Genomic DNA, 23,366 nt, shown 5'->3' with positions numbered 1-23,366 from the left:
CACTTCCTCCCATCACTCCACCCCCACCCCATCACTCCCTCCCATCACTCCACCCCCACCCCATCACTCCCTCCCATTAGCCTCGCTCCCATCACTCCTTCACTCACCCTCACATCACTAAAGTCGCTTTAACTCCACGCATCTCCGCACCCCTCCCTCCCATCACTCCCCCACCCCTCACCCCGCCCCTCACCCCCTCACCCCTCCCCCGGCTCGAGAGGGGTCCTGTGGCGTCACTCCCCGCTGACGCGCCGAGTCGCGCACACTCGGGAGGGAGGGCAGCAGAGAGGGAGCGAAGTCGCGACTTCATCATCACCCCCTCGCTCGCGGCTCCGCTCGAGTCGAAGGGGGTACGCGGACATCCCCTCGACCCGCATCGGCCTCATCTAGTACAGGACCCCTGTAGAAGAGACCCCCCCCCTAGTCTCGGATACCCTCTCTAAGAACCCCTTTTAGGACTGATCTCGACTCTCGGGGAGCGGGGACGACTCTCTCGGACCCCTGCTAGGGAAGGACAGCCGAAGGTGCCTCTCTCGGACCCCTGCCGGACCCCTACCGGACCCCTGCCGGAAAGGGACCCTTCACTTCAAGACAGCTGCAAGTGGAGGGGGGGAGCGGGGGGTGAGCGGAGACCCCGGGACTCCGACTTGCGGGAACCCAGTGCTGCGTGGAGACTTCGGGGTCCGGAACAGGGTCCTGACCCCGCATCGACCCGGGGGTCCCGCGACCCCCTCGCCGCTGGGAGGTGAGAACAGGGGACCGCGACTCCCTCTCCCCCCCCCAACAAAGAGAGAGAGGGGGTGCAGGTTAATTTTGTGATGGTGGGCAGCGCGGCGTTCACAAGTCACACGCGCGCGCGCTTATACTCTGAACAAGTACGTCCCAAACATAAGAGAAAGGTTCCCCGTGTAGCCTACACATGGCGACAAGGGCAAGTGCTGTTAGTGGCACCTATGAATGCTGGCACGGCCCACGACGGCGTGGGTGGCTTAGCTCCACGCCCGGCCGCCTTTGTCTCCCTAGTGGCGATGTTGACACATCGCACCAGGCACTCATTTGAGGTTGAGTCGACCTCGGAGAGACCCAGGACCATATTCCCACAAAAAGACAAGCACATTACCCACATAAAACAAAGATAACGATCCACCGAGTAGCCTTAAGAGACTGTTGGGGCAAGTGCTGTTAGCTCCACGCCCGGCCGTGTTTGTCTCCCTAGTGGCGATGTTTACACACCGCACCAGGTACTCATTTGAGGCTGAGTCGGCCTAGGGGAGGCCCCAGGACCGGATCAGATAATCCTTCACTGGCGTTGGCCGTTAGCGGGAATCGAACTCGAGTCGCGGGGTTCGTAGCGCAGCGTAGCGCTAACCACGAGACGACCTCTCACACACACACACACCGTCTCAATACACACATTATAAACTCACTAACATACTCGCATTGATACCTACACTAATACAATAATATCCCCCAGTATGGCATTAACAGACTGTTGGGGAAAGCGCTGTTGGCGAGCACTTATAAAGGCCTATACACACACACATAGACACGCAGAACGCATCAACACACACACACTTACTATTTACACACGTACACACACGTACATTCCTCATTATCATGGCTATCATCAGCCGTGGTCCATCCACTGCTGGATGTAGATCGATGTGAATATATCTCTCTCGCCTGCGTGTGTTCTCTAATCCACGTGTTCTTGTTTCTGTCTCTGAGTCCTAATCTATCCACTGCGTGTGTTCTCTAATCAGCGTGTTCTTGTTTCTGCTTTTCGATGCAAATTCCAGGTGCGTCCATAACAAACCCTGAACGCACACGGAACTCAACACGCAATGACATACATTGTACCCAGAGCATAGACCACGTACCCGATAAAACACTGAACGAGTTACACGAATAATAACAACGTGCAGGCCTTTGTCAGTCCGATAGTTGTTTGACCATACATCGCCACACTGGTCACTGCTGGTTTGTGAATGAATACGTGGCGAGGCGGTGGGGGGAGGGGTGGATTAGGGGGGACAGAAACTGGTTCAGGAATCATTCGTCACTGTTGCTATTAGGGGCCATCCATTTAGTTCGTCCGCAAAAATCTCTCAAAACCTGACCCCCTCCCTGTACGCATGCGCCCTTTTTACACCCCCACCTCCCCCCGAATCCTATAGAACGGCCGATATTCAATCCACGCAGAAACGATCAAGAATTAATACTATTAACGTGTTTAAGCAAACAGTCCACCGCCGGACTATCTAACACTCATTTCAAGGCCAATGTAGACACATTACTATCGAGGCCTCACACCCCCCCCCCCGCCCGTTCCCTATGCGTACGTACTAAATGCATACCCCCCAAAAAACCTCCATTATCGAGTTATAAATAATCACTGACACGGAGCGGTGGTGCAATGCTTATCGCACTGCGCTACGAACCCCGCTGCTTCAGAGTGCGATTCATCAACATCAGTGGTGAGCCGGTCCTTGGCCTCCCTTTGGTCGACTCAGCCTTGATGCAGTACCTGGTGCAATATGTAATACAATGACACACCACGCCCGCACAGCACTTTCCCCAACAGTCTATTTAAGGCTATACGGGGCATATTTGCCTTTGTACTTGTATGAGATTGCGTGCATTGTGTGCCTGTGGCAATGTGCATTGTTCTGTAAACCTGACAACCCGGGTTCGATGACTGACCACGGCTGACGTCAGTGGCGAGTGGTGACCCCAGCCTGCGGCTCTTGACAGCGCGGTGGAGTTAACTAACGTGGGTATAGTGGCCTTGATTTCATCCAGCAGTGGAATAACAAAGCGCTGTGATGATTAACAATTATATACATAGTGTGCGTGTACGCGTGTGTTCGTATGTGTACCGGTCTTCAACAGTCTATTGAGGTTATACAGAGCGATCGTTTTTGAGTGCGTGTGTTTATGTATCATTGTATGTGTGTTATTGTATTTGTGAGTGTGTAGTTAGCACGCCGGCTCCAGAGTTGGATACCCGCTCACTTCCAACACGCGATGTATGTTGGGCCTGTGTATGTTTGTTTAACGTATTGTAGGGAGCCAACAGTGCTAATCGGAGGTGCTGGAACAATAGGCAATTGTGCTGATATATTGTATGACTTTGTAATTATGAGAAATCAATCACCAGCCAGCCCATCCTGAATATTTTTTCTCGACTTGCGTGCGAGGACCCCAAGTACGCGTTTCCTGCTGCTGCTGCCCTCTGCTGGTCACTTTCACCCCAAGCCATACTTCACCACGCTGGTTCAGTGGCGATACGCAGCTTCGCTGCCTGGTCAGCCAAGAACCCCAGAAATAACATTCCCAACATTTGTACTTGTTTGTGTGTTGTAAACATCAGTTTGGGGAGCGGTGGCGCAACGGTTAGCGCACATACTTATTGACTTCGATTCCTGGCCACGGGAATATATTTTCAGTGATATCTGGCGAGTGGTTCCTGTGTGGAGGAACGGATATGGCAAGGAGGAGGGAGGTTTGTGAGGCTGTGTGTGTGTTGAGTTGGGACTGGCCTGGCGCCAGTGGAAGGGTTGTGTTATTTGAGTGATGTGGCAAGTAATATATTGTTAAGGCCCCGGTGAGATTTGAACTCGCGACCTCTGGATTTACGAGACCGGTGCTCTAACCGCTCAGCTATGCAGGCAGCTGGTATCTGGCATGGGGTCCGAACTCCTCTCCCATCAGCTCGAGTCTCACGCGCAACAAGGGATGGGGGGAGGGGGGGCGAATTTACATGGTTCAATGATTATGATGATTCAGACTTTATTCCAGCTGTGAGGCCCAAGGAGTTGAACATCTCTGTTACAAGGAAGACGCCAGATCAAGACCGTCAGTTTACAGGACACTGTAGTTATAAAGAGAGCCATAGAGGTACATAGAAAGCCATAGAGTTGCATAGAGACTCACAGAGTTCATAGAGAGCCATAGAGTTACATAGCGACCCATATAGTTAGATAGCGACCCATCGAGTTACATACAGAGCCATATAGTGACATCGAGAGCTACAGAGTTACATAGAGACTCACAGAGTTCATCGAGAGCCATAGAGACCCAAATAGTTACATAGCCACTCATACTTACATAGCGACCCATAGAGTTGCACAGAGCACCATAGTTACATAGTCATACACCGACACAGATATCCAGAGAGTTATACAGAGATGCATATACTGCAATGCAAGGCCGTAATATTAATATATTGGGGGGGACACATCACCCCCAATATTCAAATATGCTCAAAATGTCCCCCCCCCAATATATTGCTATAAAATAGATTTCTGTTTATATGATTGTGGTTATGGTTGTACTTTATTAATCCCTAATCTCTGCCATTACATACAATGAAACAAGGAAAGGTAAAAAAAAGAAAAAAACAGAGCAATGTAATACAAATCACTATTAGACATTATTGTAAAAAGTAAATAAAAAGTTAATCGCATGTGTTAGTGAATTTTTTATATTTTAGGCAGGAAATTCGTTTTCAAATTTAGATTTTTTTTCTGGGGGGGGGGGGACACCCCCAGACCCCCTGGAAGATTTGGTCCCCCCCAATGTTGACTCCGTGGCTACGGCCTTGCTGTAATTACACACAGCTACTGTATTTGGGATTGTATAGAGATCTGTAGAGTTGCGTACAGACTTAAGGCTTTATTATTTCAGCTGGTAGGGCCCCATTGAACTGAGCAGCTCTGTTACAGGGACGATCACAGCCCAATGCCGTTGGCAGCGACTGAACCAGAGATGGTGGACTGCCAGATGGTTACTGGCAAGGGCTGGCTTCGACAGTCGGCGTCTCGCCACCAGCAGTCAGGCTCGCTCGAAGCAATGCTCGTGAACATAGTTGGTGGTGGTTACAGGCAAGGGCGGGCTTCCTGTTTGAGACTGGTCCGTGTGGATGATGGGATGTGTAAATACATACCTGTATTAATTATTCAGTGTTACTTATATTCTCTATAGCGACTTGAGTGATTATCCTATGTTATACATGTGTGTATGTATGTATACGCGTGCGTGTCAAGTAGGCTTGCCGCGAAGTAATTCTTCACGATACGATATCTTAATATTCACAATATAACTGTAATTGCTATATCAGTTTCCCCATGATGATGTCATTTTTTCCTGCAGTTTGATTGCATTGTTTGTAGTCCGCTGCAATGTCCAGCGTTGCATTATCATATTCAATATAATTATTAATATTATTCACATGTATTATTTATCTAGGAAAGTATTCACCGCGTCTTATGTATCTGCTATAAAGAAGGGTCATTTCCCGAAACGTCGGAACGAGTTTAGTTGTTATTGGTTGTGCTTGTGCACCGCCGCTAACGCAGCAGCAGCAGCAGAATATTACCACATCATTTTGTCCTGCCCAGTATTGTTTCAACAACTTCGCGTATTTTCATCACCAGCAGGTAAAGGCCACGAAGCTCGTGATGATGATAGCTCATCATGGAGTGGCTGATACCATCACCACCACCACCACGCGTGGGAATTGATCGTAGCATCAGGAACTACGTGAACGGTGGTGGATTGGAAGAGGGTTTGGTCTCTGATGTGGCTGCCCCTGAACCCCAGACCAGTCAACAACAACAACAACGCATGAAGACAGTTCTGTAGTACTTAACATTTCTTAAGTTTGGCAAATAGTGTGGAACTCAAGACAGCTGCTGTCCGGAAACTGCTGATACAGTGCGCAGCAATACACTGGAAAGAATCAGCCGAGGAGATCCTGGGCACGAATCCAGGCGCGTGCTTGAGGTTGTAGGGCAGCAACGCGAGGCTGTTCCAATGGAGGTGCACAATTAATCATTATCTTGGGGTTTTCCTCGCCCCCCCCCATTGCAAAGCGACTGTGGCCACACCCTGTAGCAGAATCCACGCTGAGTTGTTTGCAAAACGTTACATTTTGTAAGGCTGCGGTCCCACTCGGCAACACGCGCCTCAACAACCAATCACTCCGATCGAACATCACGACGGCGATGATGTCCGTACTCCGCACGTGTTACTGGTTAGAGCGAAATGATAAATAAATAAAAAGTCGCGTCAACGATGTACCAACCAACTCGATGACGTCGGATAATTGCCATGCCGTCAATTGCTCCCAAAAGCCACACTTGGCTGAACCGTGCGGCATTCTAACTCGCAGGACTCAGCTCAGGAACATGTTGTCGGGGAATTACGATATCGTCATCATCGACAGCCATGGTCAATCCACCGCTGGATGATGGCCATCTCTTTCCTCCCCCAAAGTCGCCGCCGCCACCACCGCTCGCGACGTAACGATCCACCCACACATCATCTTGCTGCTCCATCCACACCACGAGACGACGTCACCCAGAACCATCGCTCCGTCTCCTCCACGGTGGGGTGGGGGGCTGCGTTCCCCATTCGCGTGGCTGCCACCATTCCCGTTGCGATCATCGTCGTCCGTCAGCACGCTCCCTTCTCGCCGTGACGTCTCCTGCCCCAAGCCCCACTCGCCTCTCTCTCATTAACAGTCTGGATTATGATGATGATGGTGGTGGTGACGATGTCATCACACTGTGTGTGCTCTACAAACCACGTGCTCCTTCCTCTGTGGGCGTCATGCCAGACACGCATATCTCCGTGCGTTCATCGTCACGGACTATCCACTGCTGGATGATGCCAATAATCTGCTTGTGTTCCTGTCTCCGTCTCTCAGGGTAATTCCATTCACGCATTTCACAATTCTTCTATCGCTACGGTTATGGTCGACCCACTGTTGGATGAACACCGATGTGATGATGACGTCTTGTCCCCCACGCTCCCTTCCGGCCGTGACACAAAACAATTATCTCTTCGTTATTTACATGCGATTTATATTTTGATATACGATTTATAATTTCCAGAATGACGCGAGTGATGATTCTGCGCTGTGTATTGCGGAGTTTCGTGCTCAACTTGGGCCTCACACCGAAGACAGAGAGGGGTCCTTGCCTATAACATAGGGGCCGTCCATAAATGACGTCACGCGATTTTGGGCGATTTTTGACCCCCCCCCCTCGTCACACGGCGTCACAAAAAGTCAGACCCCCCCCAAAATAAGACATGCTTTAAACTATTGTGATTGTAGTGCGTATTTAATGTGGCGCTGCACTCTGATGTTGTAGGAGAAAACATTTATTAAAAAGTCTATTTAGTTAAGTAGAACGTGTTGTCTATATTTATTTAAAGTTGCGCATTTTGATGTGACGTCACATTTCTCAAACCCCACCCCCCCTCGTCACACATCGTCACAAATGTCTGACCCCCCCTCCCCTAGGTGCGTGACGTCATACTGGTTGGAACCTCCTGGTTACACCAGCCCACGGGATTATTGTGTCCGTCGTGCATGGGAGGGGTGGGGCTGGGTGGAGAGGGGAGGGTGGGGAGGGGCTGGGTGGGGAGGGGAGGGTGGGGTGGGGCTGGGTGAGGAGGGGAGGGTGGGGAGGGTGGGGCTGGGTGGGGCTGGGTGGGGAGGGGCTGGTCACCCCGTGGTGCCCTTATAAAACTCAACGTTTAACCTACTCACGCCGGCTTGTGCCCGCCCTCACAGTCGGGCATATTTGCGGAATTCACCACGCCGCCATTGACCCTGGCCCTTGACCGAGCAACCCAACGTTCCTACCAGCTCCCTCCGCAGGAATGTGTTTTATGTACTGCCCCATACCTGTCAACTCATACGGTTTAGTTTAACACGTAGGCTTACGGTTTACCAGTATTATTGTACAGGCAGATTGAGTTTTCAGGTCCATATGGCGAACAGCCGTTTCAATACGGACAAAAACAATGTTTTGTCTATTTGTGTTTCTCCCTTGTGATGGGGCTTTGTAGGATGAACGTTGAGATCTATAAGGGGCACGGGGTGACCAATAAGGTCGGAATTGGTCAGTAATAAGGTAGGGCACTGGTAAGGGGTTGACAGGCGTGCGATAGCCACGTGGTAGTTCACCAGCATTGATTCAAGCGAACCTTGCTCTGCTGGGGAGACACCGAATGTCGAACCTGGTCCAGAGGTTTGCTTCTACTGACATTCTGTGGAAATGATTCACTTCCAGAATGCGCTGGCGGTTGATGTGATGTGTTACAAAATAAAACTCTTATTTTGTACGTGGAGCGAGGGATATGTGAAGGAGACATTGCGTATCTTCCTTTCTTTGCAGTTTGGACGATGTCATTCTGGAACCCGGCTTAAGCCTCCAGCAAATCACGTGACTCCCCTTTCCCCGCCGCCCCCTTTGAAAACAGACACTGCTCCGTTGTTTTTTTTACAAAATCAACTTGAAACATCTTCAGCATAAATCACTCGTTGTTTTATTTTAAATGTATGCTGCAGGGCTAAGTTTAAAAATATATATCGGATGTTCGTAGTTTTAAGGACACGTTCGGATCGTTTAAATATGAAAAAATATATATGAGTGACGTCACCCTACGTGCCACGTGACCCCCCCCCCCCACTACTTTTTGGTGGGAAAAGCGCGTTTCGGAAGTCTCCTCACACCACGTTCCCGGACGACTCCACTCCGCGTTTTCGGGTAAACTCAAAACAACAACGACAACAAGAACACGAGGTCGTCAGAAAGTGTCGCGTCGGGGGCTAGAGCCTTTGGCCATTTCCCCGCACGTTTAATCCGAAAAACAGGGGCACGATTTTCAGACTCTTTCCTCGGGTGGGTGGGTGAGAGGCCTCTACGGTGGAGTGAAAACTCCCTCTCGCGTGTCTCCTCGCTCGTCCCTGCTGCCTCCTCTCGGCAGAAGAGCGCCGATCTGCAGCTGGAGGAGCCTCTGGTATTGTGCTGGGTAAGGCTGCTGCTGCTAGCCCCCCCCCCCTCGTGTGCCGTGCCGCCCTTCGCGAAGTGCTTCTCGCTGACCCACACAGCAACGGCCTGTTTGGAGGCTAAACGAGGATCTTTGTCTTTGTTACATGTTCAAGAATTCCTGCTCAAGTAAGCATTGAGGCGTTGGTGCACATCTGTGTATAGCAGCCCAGCTGAGGCGGTGGTGGAAATTCCACATTCATGGGTGGAGAAATGTTAGCTACCTCGCCTGGTGTGGAGGAGGTCCTGGGTGCGATCGCAACCCTTGACGCCTGCTGCTGCTGTAGATTTGTAGCTTGCGTGTCGCTCTCGCTGTGGTCGCGTGGATTTTTCTTCGGGTCCTTTCGCATTTAGAAACGTGCGTTTAGAGCAGGCATGTCCAAAGTCCGGCCCGCGGGCCAATCACGACCCGCGGTCAGATTTCATACGGCCCGCAGCTTCGGTCTTATAATGTGTTATTTATGGCTCGCTAGCTCTGTCAGAATAAATACATCATAAAACTTCCTCCTTCCGCCACACGGTGGCAGCACCATTCTAATGCCCTCTGGCTTCGCATACGTGCCGCGAACCCTTCTCGAATTATTTCTGCCATGGCGACTGCAAAAAAAGAGAAAAGTTGACAGTGAGGGCCGCCGCTTTCAGGAGCGGTGGAAATTACAATACTTCTTCACTGAAAATCGAGGCAATTGTGCTTGTCTAATTTGTAAAGAGACGGATGCCTTGTTTAAAGATTTCAACATAAAGAGACACTACAAAACTAAACATGCTACAACATACGACAAGCTAATAGGGAGTGACCGCGCTGAAAAAGTGAAGCAACTCCGGCCTGCTCTGGCATCGCAACAGCGATTCTTCACGCGGGCCTGTGAGTCAAAGGAAAACATCACCAAAGCCAGCTACGAAGTGGCCATGTTAATAGCTAAACATGGCAAACCTTTTACTGAAGGTGCATTTATCAAAGACTGTGTCATGAAAATGGTGGAGAACATTTGCCCCGAGAATAAGCAAGAATTTATGAATGTTTGCCTGGCACGCAACACTGTGGAACGGAGAGTTGAGGACATATCGTCAGATATTCAGAGACAACTGGGGGACAGGGGAGTGGCTTTTGAGTGTTTCTCATCAGCCTGCGATGAAAGCACCAATGCATCTGACACTGCACAACTACTTATTTTTTTAAGAGGAGTTGATGACAACATGAACGTGACAAAGGAGCTGCTTGACCTCAAAAGCCTTAATGGGCAAACCAGAGGAACAGATTTTTTCGTTTCTGTTTGTGAAGCTGTTGATATGAAACTACCATGGAGTAAAGTTTCTGGGATCATTACCGATGGTGCGCCTGCCATGGCTGGTGAGCGAAGTGGATTGTCCACACTGATCTGCAATAAAGTCAGCGAAGAAGCAGGCAACGCTTTTAAACTTCACTGTATCATTCACCAGCAGGCTCTCTGCGCCAAACATCTCAAATTTGACGATGTTATGAAACCAGTGGCAAAGGCAATCAAATATATTCGCTCTAAAGCTCTATACCACCGACAGTTTCAGCAGTTCTTGCGTGACATCCAGGCTGAATACGGTGACGTAATATATCACAACGATGTGAGGTGGCTAAGTCGGTCCGCACTGCAGCCATTTTTCTCTCTCAAAGAGGAAATTGGACATTTTTTGGGTGAGAAGGGACAACCAATGGAAGAACTGTCCGATCCTGTATTGTTGGCAAATCTGGCTTTTTTGGTTGACATAACGAAGCATCTTAATGCGCTGAATGTTAATCTTCAAGGAAAAGATGCAGTGGTGAGCCAGCTATATGCTCACATCAAGGCCTTTGGAACCAAACTGCAACTTTTCCAAAGACACTTGTCCCAAACAGAGCCCTGCACCGCGCACTTCCCAGCTTTGAAAGAGGTCATTGACAGTTTCCCACAGGACAACATCGGTGCGCAAATGAAGAGTTATGCAACAGCTATCGCATCTCTTTCTGTGAAATTTAACAAACGCTTTCGGGACTTTGCAGTTATTGAAAAGGACATGTTGCTTTCTCTTCTCCCATCTCCGTGGACCCTGATGATGCTCTTCCACAGCTGCAGCTGGAGCTCATTGAGCTGCAGTGTGACGATGAGTGCCGCGGGAAACACCAGCAGTGTTATCTTGTTGACTTTTACCGGCAGCTGGACAAAAGCAGGTGTCGAGAAATGCGGTCATTCGCTAAGAAAATGCTGAGCTTATTCGGCTCCACATTTGTGTGAGCAAACATTCTCAGTCATGAACTTAAATAAGAACCGATTGAGGTCAAGAATGAGTGACTCCCACTTGCGTGGCATTTTACGCTTCTCAACCACTGCCCTCAAGCCAGACCTGGTCTCTTTACTGAAATCTAGATCTCAGTATCACCCTTCTCATTAGTATCAGCAAGTTATCTGTTCCTTGATCAATCTGAAATTGAGTGTTTTGAACGGTAACATGTCACTATTAACAGTGAATAGCCTAAAGCACACTAATGCACTTGGACTTATGGCACTTGTTTTATTAAACTCTTGAATAAGATTTGGTTATAACTGTTGATGTTATGTACCTGTAGATGTGACACACATTATTGCTTTCTGAAAGATCTTGTAAAGGGCAAGGGCAAAATTCACTCATTTAAAAGTTTAATGATAACAGACCACTTTGCATTACTTATAACTCCTGTTTAAAATGTTCATGAGGTAAAGATATTTAACTCATGGAAATGTAAGGTATTCTATACAGTTTGTTCAATGTTATCTGACTGAATGAAAGGCAGAATTGTGTGTTTTTGAGTTGTTCACGTCTGCCTGAGTTACTTATATTTGGTTACATTGTCATTTGAAAAATAAAGGTAATTGTGACACTGAAAATTGTTTTATAACAGTGTGTGTTTAAAACATGTCGGAAGTAACTATTGGCCCCCGGGCATCTTCACTTTATCAAATTTGGCCCTCTTTGCAAAGAGTTTGGACACCCCTGATTTAGAGTATTTGGCTGCTATACAATTCCACAAGCCACCAAGTCGAGCTCTCGGTTGCCAGGTCGCTTCTGAAAAGAGCGATATAGCTCAGTGGTCCTTACCTGGTAAAATAAAAACGAGTATGTAACAGAACAGATCTACCCACAGTGCTACTCATCAGCTAGCAACACTTATACACGCTGTACAAGAGCATCCTTGTACGCGTGCATAACCTGCGTGTACCGGGTAGGCAAATTACTCGGTTCATCGGTGGGCTCTGTGTAAGTGCAGGCCCTGCACTGTGAGTGAGTGAGTGATGTCACATGGCAACACTGGTGTATTGTGAGTAATGGTGTTTGGCAACAGGCTGACGTCAGTCGGCTAATGACCCCCCCCGCCCCCCACTTGACGGTGACGCGGACCGCGGCAGCGAGTTCGCCGCTTGTTTCAGAAGTTTCGCGGGTCGAATTTGGCGGGCCGCCCTGGTTAATATTGTGGTCGTGCTGCGTGTTGACCGTAAAATACTATTGCACTACTACGTGCAAATGGTGATCGCTAAAGTTCCCCTTGCCATTATTTTAAGAGAGTAGGCCATTGTGTGCCGGTGTCACGGTCCGAATTTGCCAAATGTGAAACATTACTCCGCAAATCGCTGCTCAGTTGTGTATACACACGGCAGCATCGCTCCCGAGAACAAAGCAGCGCCTCGTGACGATCGCCTTGCATTGTAACAATGATGGCGTTCAATGTACGAAACTCTTATTATTGCGGCGCACACACTCACGTCCACCAACGCGGGCGCTGGGCTGGTGCGAGGGGCTGATGACGCCTCCCACTCAAACGTAATTCACAAAGGACCACAGAGAGGAAATCGAAATAAGCTTGTACCAGAGGCCCCTTGTGCAGGCAGGCAGCTATGAAGTCACCTCTCTAAACCTCGATTGGTGGAGCAAGGGTGGGAAGTGTCCGAATGCCAGCTGAGGAGAAGCTGCCATTAATCTGTCGGGAGCTGGACCAGTGCTGCATGGTTCTGACGATGCCACCGTTTTTGTTGTCGTACCAGTTTTCGTAGGTGCTCAATAACATCCTGTTGATTGTTGAAGAATATATGGGGCTCTTTGAGTATTTGTATGAGTGGATGAACAGGTGGGTAGGTTTCATGGGCGAGAGATGAGCTGAGTTTACTTTTCCAAAGACTGATTCCAATGATTTTAGGATCATCATCTTTGGAAGGAGCCTTGTGAAGAACGCTACTAGGCAGTTGGAGGCAATCAGTCGCCCTCCAGCAATCGCGGAGGGCGGATGAACGATGCTCACAACAATGACCGGTGCACCGGGCAGCTAAAACGCAGAAAGTTGGCACAGTGGGGAGCGCAGGTAGTACATCTGCCATTCATTTCAGCCCTCTGGGGGCCCAGCTATTGCATCAGCCGGTCATCTCAGTCAGTCAACACATGGCACCTGGGTCTGTCACGTGACCTGTCAGCGAGCCTCCGACACTTAACGTGGCCTCAAAGTCTACCTGGCCTGGTACAGTCGCCATGGTGACGTCGCCGTCACTTAGTAGTGAATAGCAGGTATTGGTATTGATTACTTTCAGCACTTGCCCCAACTGCATGTGCAGGCTCTACGGGGTATCTTTTGTGCATGTGTGGGAAGGTGTGTTCATGTATTCGTCTTTTTGTGTATTTGTGGGGAGCGGTAGTGTAGCGGTGAGGGCGCTGCGATACAAATCTGGTCATCCGAGTTCGATTCCCGCTCAAGGCCAACACCAGTTATGATTATCTGAACCAGTCCTGGGCCTCCTCTAGGTAGACTCAGCCTCAAATAAGTGTCTGGTGCGGTTGGTAAACATCGCCACTCGGGAGACAAAGGCGGCCGGGCGTGGTGCTAGCCACCCACCCCCTCGTGTGCTGTTCCAGACTTCATAGGTGCTTGCTAACAGCACTTGCCACAACAGTCTGTTAAGGTTTTAATGGGGGATCCTTTGTCTTGTGTATTGCAGGATGATGTCTCTGCTGCCTATCCGATCTCCGTTTCTCTTCCTCGTGGTACTCGCGTTCACGCAGGAACTCTCCTTTACAGGTACCAACACATCAACATCACATCATCACTTCAACATTATCATCTTTAACAACACCATCACTACCATCGTCAGGAACACTATCACCATAATCATTACCAACATCACATAATCATCGCATCATGTTTACATCATTGCGTCACATGTTTGCATGTCACCGTGTCTGTATACATGTGTCTATGCATACACATGTCCTTGTATGTGCACGTGTCTCTATACACATGGCTATATGTACATGTGTCTGTGTGTGTACACGTGTCTATGTGTACACGTGTCCTTGTGTGCATGAGCTGCTTGCGTCCACCACTAACAGCACGTGACCACATGCCCTAACATCGAATCTATTGCCTGACAGGCAATTAACTCCCCTCCACCTCCCTGTACTCACCGTAACTCGCTCTGCACAATTACGACCATCCCTGCGCCCTGCACAATGATCCTGCTGGAACTACGACCCTATTTCTGCATCCTGCACTGTAACCCTATCCCTGCACTTTGACCCGATCTATGCTTCATGCATAGCGGCCCTATCCCTGCACCCTGGAGGATGACCCTGCCTCCTGCATGCCGCCCTGCCTGGACAATGACCCTGCCTGCTGCACGCCTGCCCTGCCCCCGAGTTAGGAGGGAGGGAGCGAGCGAGCGAGAGAGAGACTAACAAGACCGAGGATGAGAAGAATTGAGGGGCTCTGCTTAACCCCGAGATCAATCGTGCTTCCCCAACTGCTACTAATACTATGTTCACCTCATGAATATCATCAACCAACAGCTACTATTTCAACCTTATCATCATCATACTACTCCAACTACCTTTTCTTCATCTCAACCTACTACTAACGATGCATCATCAACTTCCTCCTCTCCCTTCTCCCCACTCTGCTCTTCCTCCTCCCCTCCTGCTGATCCCAAGAATGGCTCCCCCTCCTGCCTGTACGGCCGTGCCTCGTGACCTGCCTGCCCCGCTCCTCACCCCTGACCCTCCAACGTGCACAGCCCTCAGCCTCCCTCGGGCCCCCCCCCCCCCCCCACGGGCCATCCGCCCCGCAACCGACTTCGCTCCCGCGTTCCCCCCCACCCACATCTCTTCCTCCTCCACCTCGTCCCCACCACCTCCCTGTTACTACCACCACCTCCTCGTCGTCGTCTCCGGACTCAGCCGTCCGGTCAGGGCAGGGGTCCCGTGGCTCACCGGGGGGGTGCCGGAACGTCCTGCGGGCCCCAAGCGGGGGGTTCACATCCCCCGGCTACCCGTCGGCGTACCCGGCCAGCGCGCGCTGCCGCTGGGAGCTGCGCGCGCCGCGGGGCTTCGTGGTGCAACTCACGTTCAGCGACTTCGAGCTGGAGTCGCAGGGCGGCTGCCTCTACGACAACATGACGCTGCTCGACAGCGACGGGCGCGCCCTCGGCACGTTCTGCGGCATCACGGCCAACCACCTGAGCGTGAACTCGACGGGCAGCTCGCTCACCGTGCTCTTCCATTCCGACTTCACGGTCTTCAAACGGGGGTTCAGTGCCGTCTACCGCCAAGGTATCCCACGGATCACTGGGGCGATTCGGATTCTTCTGCTGCCGCTCCTTCTTCCCCATCTCCCGCCGCGTGTTACGGTGCGGCCGACGCATGGGATGGGGCGCCCATATCGGCGATGGGCGCGTCAATATGCGGATGTCCCAACCGTCCAATTCATCAATCGTTATTCACATGAGTAAACTAAAGAAATGAGCAGACCATACACCTCCTTCCCATATCAGTTTCTCCACATGGAAAACAATCCACAAACACCCTTCTCCCCATGTGTCCCGCCTCTGTGTCCATGTGCGTCAATGTGTCCCCCATGGCCCCCCACGTGTTCCTCGTGTCCTGTGCCTCCTCTTCCTCGCGTGTCCACGCATTTCCATGTGTTCGCGTGTCTCCGCGTGTCCTTGTTTCTCCCCTTCCCTGTGTGTCCCTGCGTGTTCTCATGTCCCCACGTGTCCCCACCTGTCCTCGCGTGTCCCCACCCGTCCCCACAGTGGCTAGCGACATGCTGAGTGGGAAGGCGGTGTTCCAGAATAAAAGCGTGGATGAAAATGCGACGTCGCAGGGGATCCTGAAAATAATCCCGGAGGCGTTGACGGTCTGCGTCAAACTTCGCATCGCCGCAGCGGACATGATGCCATACAAGTATTCTACGGTGTTCTCCTACCAGAAAAAACGAACAGATGGAAATTATGCACTGGGCTTGAAGGTGGTTTTGTCCCCTCCTTCCTCTGTGCATTTTCACCTTAGAGGGACTGCTTATGCCTTTTCGCTTCCAGGAGAGAAGCAATTGAGCGGAGACCACTGGCACAAGCTGTGCGTGACAGCCAACACGAGCTTTGTTAATCTGTTCCTCAATGGAACGTACGTTAATAATTCCCGAATTAATCCGAGAAGTCCATTGAGTGGGAATGGAAGCATCGGCGCCGCTGAAGCCGCGACCACCTCTCAAGTTCCCGGGGGAGGCGGCGGTGCGCCGGCAACGACCACAGCGGCCAAAATCAAGACCAACAACGGTAACACGAACGCGCCCGGTCAAATAAAAAAAACACAACCCGGGGCCGACACCGGCATCGCTAACACCATCTCGGGCATCACCACCGCTTCCAACACCTCCTCCTCCGCTGCCGCCGTCAACAACAACAACGCGTCCGCGCTGCATTCGCGAGACGAAGGCCTCCTGTCCCTGGGCCGTGGTCAGAACATGGACGGCACGTTGACGGGAGACGAGGCCTTCAAGGGGGAGCTGTATGCGTTCCGCCTGTGGGGCGAGGCTTTCAACGAGAGCGCCGTGGAAAGCGCCGACTGCGAGTCTCCGGGTGGCGCGCTGGTGGACTGGGTGGACGCGCACTGGAGCTACTCGCAGGGCCTCCTCATCGAGGACCACAACCTCCCGTGCGGTGAGGAGGTTGCATTTGCTGGGGCAGCGACCCGACCCAGGGCGGGCCGGTGGACCCACCCAGGGGGGCCGGGGGAGTGGGGGGTAAACGTTTGAATTTGAGAGCAGCTTGAACTCGGTGAGGTGAACTCTTCCTCACCACAGAGCGTGGGGCGGGCTGTGCAGTGACTTAGCTCTCACCACAGAGAGGGACACTGTCGGGTGTTATGGTTGGGGCTTGTGGTTAGGGTTTGTATTGTGGTTTGTGTTCATGTTGCAATTTATGTTATGGTTTGTGTTGTGGGTATTGTTTGTCTTTTTAAGTCTCTGGGTCTCCGTGTAAGTTTGTGGGTCTTCATGTAACTCTCTGGGTCTCCATGGAAGTTTGTGGGTCTCCATGTAAGACTGTGGGTCTCCATGGAAGTTTGTGGGTCTCCATGTAAGTCGGTGGGTCTCCATGTAAGTCTGTGGGTCTCCATGTAAGTCTGTGGGTCTCCATGTAAGTCTATAGGTCTCCATGTAAGTTTGTGGGTCTCCATGTAAGTCTATGGGTCTCCATGTAAGTCTGTGGGTCTCCATGTAACTCTGTGGGTCTCCATGTAAGTCTGTGGGTCTCCATGGAAGTTTGTGGGTCTCCATGTAAGTCTGTGGGTCTCCATGTAAGTCTGTGGGTCTCCATGTAAGTCTGTGGGTCTCCATGTAAGTCTGTAGGTCTCCATGTAAGTCTGTGGGTCTCCATGTAAGTCTGTAGGTCTCCATGTAAGTTTGTGGGTCTCCATGTAAGTCTGTGGGTCTCCATGTAAGTCTGTGGGTCTCCATGTAAGTCTGTGGGTCTCCATGTAACTCTGTGGGTCTCCATGTAAGTCTGTGGGTCTCCATGGAAGTTTGTGGGTCTCCATGTAAGTCTGTGGGTCTCCATGTAAGTCTGTGGGTCTCCATGTAAGTCTGTGGGTCTCCATGTAAGTCTGTGGGTCTCCATGTAAGTCTGTGGGTCTCCATGTAAGTCTATGGGTGTCCATGTAAGTCTGTGGGTCTCCACGTAAGTCTGTGGGTCTCCATGTAAGTCTGTAGGTCTCCATTTAACTCTGTGGGTCTCCATGTAAGTCTATGGGTGTCCATGTAAGTCTGTGGGTCTCCACGTAAGTCTGTGGGTCTCCATGTAAGTCTGTAGGTCTCCATGTAAGTCTATGGGTCTCCATGTAAGTCTGTGGGTCTCCATGTAAGTCTGTGGGTCTCCATGTAAGTCTGTGGGTCTCCATGGAAGTTTGTGGGTCTCCATGTAAGTCTGTGGGTCTCCATGTAAGTCTGTGGGTCTCCATGTAAGTCTGTGGGTCTCCATGTGAGTCTGTGGGTCTCCATGTAATTCTGGGTCTCCATGTAAGTCTATGGGTCTCCATGTAAGTATGTGGGTCTCCATGTAACTCTGTGGGTCTCCATGTAAGTCTGTGGGTCTCCATGGAAGTTTGTGGGTCTCCATGGAAGTTTGTGGGTCTCCATGTAAGTCTGTGGGTCTCCATGTAAGTCTGTGGGTCTCCATGTAAGTCTGTGGGTCTCCATGTAAGTCTGTGGGTCTCCATGTGAGTATGTGGGTCTCCATGTAATTCTGGGTCTCCATGTAAGTCTATGGGTCTCCATGTACGTCTGTGGGTCTCCATTTAACTCTGTGGGTCTCCATGTAAGTCTATGGGTGTCCATGTAAGTCTATGGGTCTCCATGTAAGTCTGTGGGTCTCCATGGAAGTTTGTGGGTCTCCATGTAAGTCTGTGGGTCTCCATGTAATTCTGGGTCTCCATGTAAGTCTATGGGTCTCCATGTAAGTCTGTGGGTCTCCATTTAACTCTGTGGGTCTCCATGTAAGTCTATGGGTGTCCATGTAAGTCTATGGGTCTCCATGTAAGTCTGTGGGTCTCCATGTAAGTCTGTGGGTCTCCACGTAAGTCTGTGGGTTTCCATGTGAGTCTATGGGTCTCCATGTAAGTCTGTGGGTCTCCATGTAAGTTTATAGGTCTCCATGTAAGTCTGTGGGTCTCCATGTAAGTCTATGGATCTCCATGTAAGTCTGTGGGTGTCCATGTAAGTCTGTGGGTCTCCATATAAGTCTGTGGGTCTCCATGTAAGTCTGTGGGTCTCCATGTAAGTCTGTAGGTCTCTATGCAAGTCTGTGGGTCTCCATGTAAGTCTATAGGTCTCCATGTAAGTCTGTGGGTCTCCATGTAAGTCTGTAGGTCTCCATGTAAGTCTGTAGGTATCCATGTAAGTCTGTGGGTTTCCATGTATGTCTGTAGGTCTCCATGTAAGTCTGTGGGTCTCCATGGAAGTTTGTGGGTATCCATGTAAGTCTGTGGGTCTCCATGTAATTCTGGGTCTCCATGTAAGTCTATGGGTCTCCATGTAAGTCTGTGGGTCTCCATTTAACTCTGTGGGTCTCCATGTAAGTCTATGGGTCTCCATGTAAGTCTGTGGGTCTCCATGTAAGTCTGTGGGTCTCCACATAAGTCTGTGGGTCTCCATGTAAGTCTGTAGGTCTCCATGTAAGTCTGTGGGTCTCCATGTAAGTCTATAGGTCTCCATGTAAGTCTGTGGGTCGCCATGTAAGTCTGTGGGTCTCCATGTAAGTCTATAGGTCTCCATGTAAGTCTGTGGGTTTCCATGTGAGTCTATGGGTCTCCATGTAAGTCTGTGGGTTTCCATGTGAGTCTATGGGTCTCCATGTAAGTCTGTGGGTCTCCATGTAAGTTTATAGGTCTCCATGTAAGTCTGTGGGTCTCCATGTAAGTCTATGGATCTCCATGTAAGTCTGTGGGTGTACATGTAAGTCTGTGGGTCTCCATATAAGTCTGTGGGTCTCCATGTAAGTCTGTGGGTCTCCATGTAAGTCTGTAGGTCTCCATGCAAGTCTGTGGGTCTCCATGTAAGTCTATAGGTCTCCATGTAAGTCTGTGGGTCTCCACATAAGTCTGTGGGTCTCCATGTAAGTCTGTAGGTCTCCATGTAAGTCTGTGGGTCTCCATGTAAGTCTATAGGTCTCCATGTAAGTCTGTGGGTCGCCATGTAAGTCTGTGGGTCTCCATGTAAGTCTATAGGTCTCCATGTAAGTCTGTGGGTTTCCATGTGAGTTTATGGGTCTCCATGTAAGTCTGTGGGTCTCCATGTAAGTTTATAGGTCTCCATGTAAGTCTGTGGGTCTCCATGTAAGTCTATGGATCTCCATGTAAGTCTGTGGGTGTCCATGTAAGTCTGTGGGTCTCCATATAAGTCTGTGGGTCTCCATGTAAGTCTGTGGGTTTCCATGTATGTCTGTAGGTCTTCATGTAAGTCTGTGGGTTTCCATGTATGTCTGTAGGTCTCCATGTAAGTCTGTGGGTCTCCATGTAAGTCTGTGGGTCTCCATGTAAGTTTGTGGGTCTCCATGTAAGTCTGTGGGTCTCCTTGTAAGTCTGTGTGTCTCCATGTAAGTTTGTGGGTCTCCATGCAACTCTGTGGGTCTCCATGTAAGTCTGTGGGTCTCCATGTGAGTCTGTGGGTCTCCACGTAAGTCTGTGGGTCTCCATGTAAGTCTGTAGGTCTCCATGTAAGTCTGTGGGTCTCCATGTAAGTCTATAGGTGTCCATGTAAGTCTGTGGGTCTCCATGTAAGTCTGTGGGTCTCCATGTAATTCTGGGTCTCCATGTAAGTCTATGGGTCTCCATGTAATTCTGTGGGTCTCCATTTAACTCTGTGGGTCTCCATGTAAGTCTATGGGTGTCCATGTAAGTCTGTGGGTCTCCACGTAAGTCTGTGGGTCGCCATGTAAGTCTGTAGGTCTCCATGTAAGTCTATGGGTCTCCATGTATGTCTGTGGGTCTCCATGTAAGTCTGTGGGTCTCCATGTAAGTCTGTGGGTCTCCATGTAAGTCTGTGGGTCTCCATGGAAGTTTGTGGGTCTCCATGTAAGTCTGTGGGTCTCCGTGTAAGTCTGTGGGTCTCCATGAAAGTCTGTGGGTCTCCATGGAAGTTTGTGGGTCTCCATGTTAGTCTGTGGGTCTCCATGTAAGTCTGTGGGTCTCCATGTAAGTCTGTGGGTCTCCATGTGAGTCTGTGGGTCTCCATGTCATTCTGGGTCTCCATGTAAGTCAATGGGTCTCCATGTAAGTCTGTGGGTCTCCATTTAACTCTGTGGGTCTCCATGTAAGTCTATGGGTGTCCATGTAAGTCTATGGGTCTCCATGTAAGTCTGTGGGTCTCCATGTAAGTCTGTGGGTCTCCACGTAAGTCTGTGGGTCTCCATGTAAGTCTGTAGGTCTCCATGTAAGTCTGTGGGTATCCATGTAAGTCTATAGGTCTCCATGTAAGTCTGTGGGTCTCCATGTAAGTCTGTGGGTCTCCATGTAAGTCTATAGGTCTCCATGTAAGTCTGTGGGTTTCCATGTGAGTCTATGGGTCTCCATGTAAGTCTATGGGTCTCCATGTAAGTTTATAGGTCTCCATGGAAGTCTGTGGGTCTCCATGTAAGTCTATGGATCTCCATGTAAGTCTGTGGGTGTCCATGTAAGTATGTGGGTCTCCATATAAGTCTGTGGGTCTCCATGTAAGTCTGTGGGTCTCCATGTAAGTCTGTAGGTCTCCATGCAAGTCTGTGGGTCTCCATGTAAGTCTATAGGTCTCCATGTAAGTCTGTGGGTCTCCATGTAAGTCTGTAGGTCTCCATGTAAGTCTGTAGGTCTCCATGTAAGTCTGTGGGTTTCCATGTAAGTCTGTGGGTTTCCATGTAAGTCTGTAGGTCTCCATGTAAGTCTGTGGGTCTCCATGTAAGTCTGTGGGTATCCATGTAAGTTTGTGGGTCTCCATGTAAGTTTGTGGGTCTCCATGTAAGTCTGTGGGTCTCCATGTAAGTCTGTGGGTCTCCATGTAAGTCTGTGGGTCTCCATGTAAGTCTGTGGGTCTCCACGTAAGTCTGTGGGTCTCCATGTAAGTCTGTAGGTCTCCATGTAAGTCTGTGGGTCTCCATGTAAGTTTATAGGTCTCCATGTAAGTCTGTGGGTCTCCATGTAAGTCTGTGGGTCTCCATGTAAGACTATGGGTCTCCATGTAAGTCTGTGGGTGTCCATGTAAGTCTGTGGGTCTCCATATAAGTCTGTGGGTCTCCATGTAAGTCTGTAGGTCTCCATGCAAGTCTGTGGGTCTCCATGTAAGTCTATAGGTTTCCATGTAAGTCTGTGGGTCTCCATGTAAGTCTGTAGGTCTCCATGTAAGTCTGTGGGTCTCCATGTAAGTTTGTGGGTCTCCATGTAAGTCTGTAGGTCTCCATGTAAGTCTGTGGGTTTCCATGTAAGTCTGTAGGTCTCCATGTAAGTATGTGGGTCTCCATGTAAGTCTGTGGGTCTCCATGTAAGTTTGTGGGTCTCCATGTAAGTATGTGGGTCTCCATGTAAGTCTGTGGGTGTCCATGTACGTCTCTGGGTCTCCATGTAAGACTGTGGGTCTCCATGTAAGACTGTGGGTCTCCATGTAAGTCTGTGGGTCTCCATGTAAGTCTGTGGGTCTCCATGTAAGTCTGTGGGTCTCCATGTAAGTCTGTGGGTGTCCATGTAAGTCTGTGGGTCTCCATGTAAGACTGTGGGTCTCCATGTAAGTCTGTGGGTCTCCATGTAAGTCTGTGGGTGTCCATGTAAGACTGTGGGTCTCCATGTAAGTCTGTGGGTCTCCATGTAAGTCTGTGGGTCTCCATGTAAGTCTGTGGGTCTCCATGTAAGTCTGTGGGTGTCCATGTAAGTCGGTGGGTCTCCATGTAAGTCTGTGGGTGTCCATGTAAGTCTCTGGGTCTCCATGTAAGACTGTGGGTCTCCACGTAAGTCTGTGGGTCTCCATGTAAGTCTGTGGGTCTCCATGTAAGTCTGTGGGTCTCCATGTAAGTCTGTGGGTCTCCATGTAAGTCTGTGGGTCTCTATGTAACTCTGTGGGTCTGCATGTAAGTCTGTTGATTTCCATGTAAGTCTGTGGGTCTCCATGTAAGTCTGTGGGTCTCCATGTAACTCTGTGGGTCTCCATGTAAGTCTGTGAGTCTCCATGTAAGTCTGTGGGTCTCCGTGTAAGTTTGTGGGTCTTCATGTAAGTCTGTGGGTCTCCATGTAAGTCTGTGGGTCTCCATTAAACTATGTGGGTCTCCATGTAAGTCTGTGGGTCACCATGTAAGTCTGTGGGTCTCCATGTAAGTCTGTGGGTCTCCATGTAAGTCTGTGGGTCTCCGTGTAAGTTTGTGGGTCTCCATGTAAGTCTGTGGGTCTCCATGTAAGTCTGTGGGTCTCCATTTAACTCTGTGGGTCTCCATGTAAGTCTGTGGGTCTCCATGTAAGTCTGTGGGTCTCCATGTAACTCTGTGGGTCTGCATGTAAGTCTGTTGATTTCCATGTAAGTCTGTGGGTCTCCATGTAAGTCTATGGGTCTCCATGTAAGTCTGTGCGTCTCCATGTAACTCTGTGGGTCTCCATGTAACTCTGTGGGTCTGCATGTAAGTCTGTGGGTCTCCATGTAAGTCTGTAGGTCTCCATGTAAGTCTGTGGGTATCCATGTAAGTTTTTAGGTCTCCATGTAAGTCTGTG

General features: G+C 50.1%; 1 protein-coding gene across 2 annotated transcripts in view; it reads left to right on the top strand.

The window, feature by feature from the left end:
• Positions 1 to 273: 273 nt before the first annotated feature.
• LOC144950239 (adhesion G-protein coupled receptor G2-like) overlaps positions 274 to 23,366 on the top strand; it is a 47,967-nt gene continuing 24,874 nt past the window's right edge. Inside the window, exons 1-4 of one of the 2 annotated variants that reach the window (XM_078880291.1) lie at positions 274 to 745; positions 13,817 to 13,896; positions 15,051 to 15,422; positions 15,905 to 16,810. In XM_078880291.1, the coding sequence (XP_078736417.1) occupies positions 13,818 to 13,896; positions 15,051 to 15,422; positions 15,905 to 16,810 (1,357 nt within the window). In that variant the 5' untranslated portion in view covers positions 274 to 745; position 13,817. The remainder of the gene's footprint in view (positions 746 to 13,816; positions 13,897 to 15,050; positions 15,423 to 15,904; positions 16,811 to 23,366) is intronic. The other variant, XM_078880292.1, reaches the window with a different exon arrangement.

Source organism: Lampetra fluviatilis, chromosome 57 (genome assembly GCF_964198595.1).
Source record: "Lampetra fluviatilis chromosome 57, kcLamFluv1.1, whole genome shotgun sequence".
NCBI classification, from domain to species: domain Eukaryota; kingdom Metazoa; phylum Chordata; class Hyperoartia; order Petromyzontiformes; family Petromyzontidae; genus Lampetra; species Lampetra fluviatilis.
Note: the sequence above shows the minus strand (reverse complement) of the source record. Positions and strands in the feature narration are given on the sequence as shown.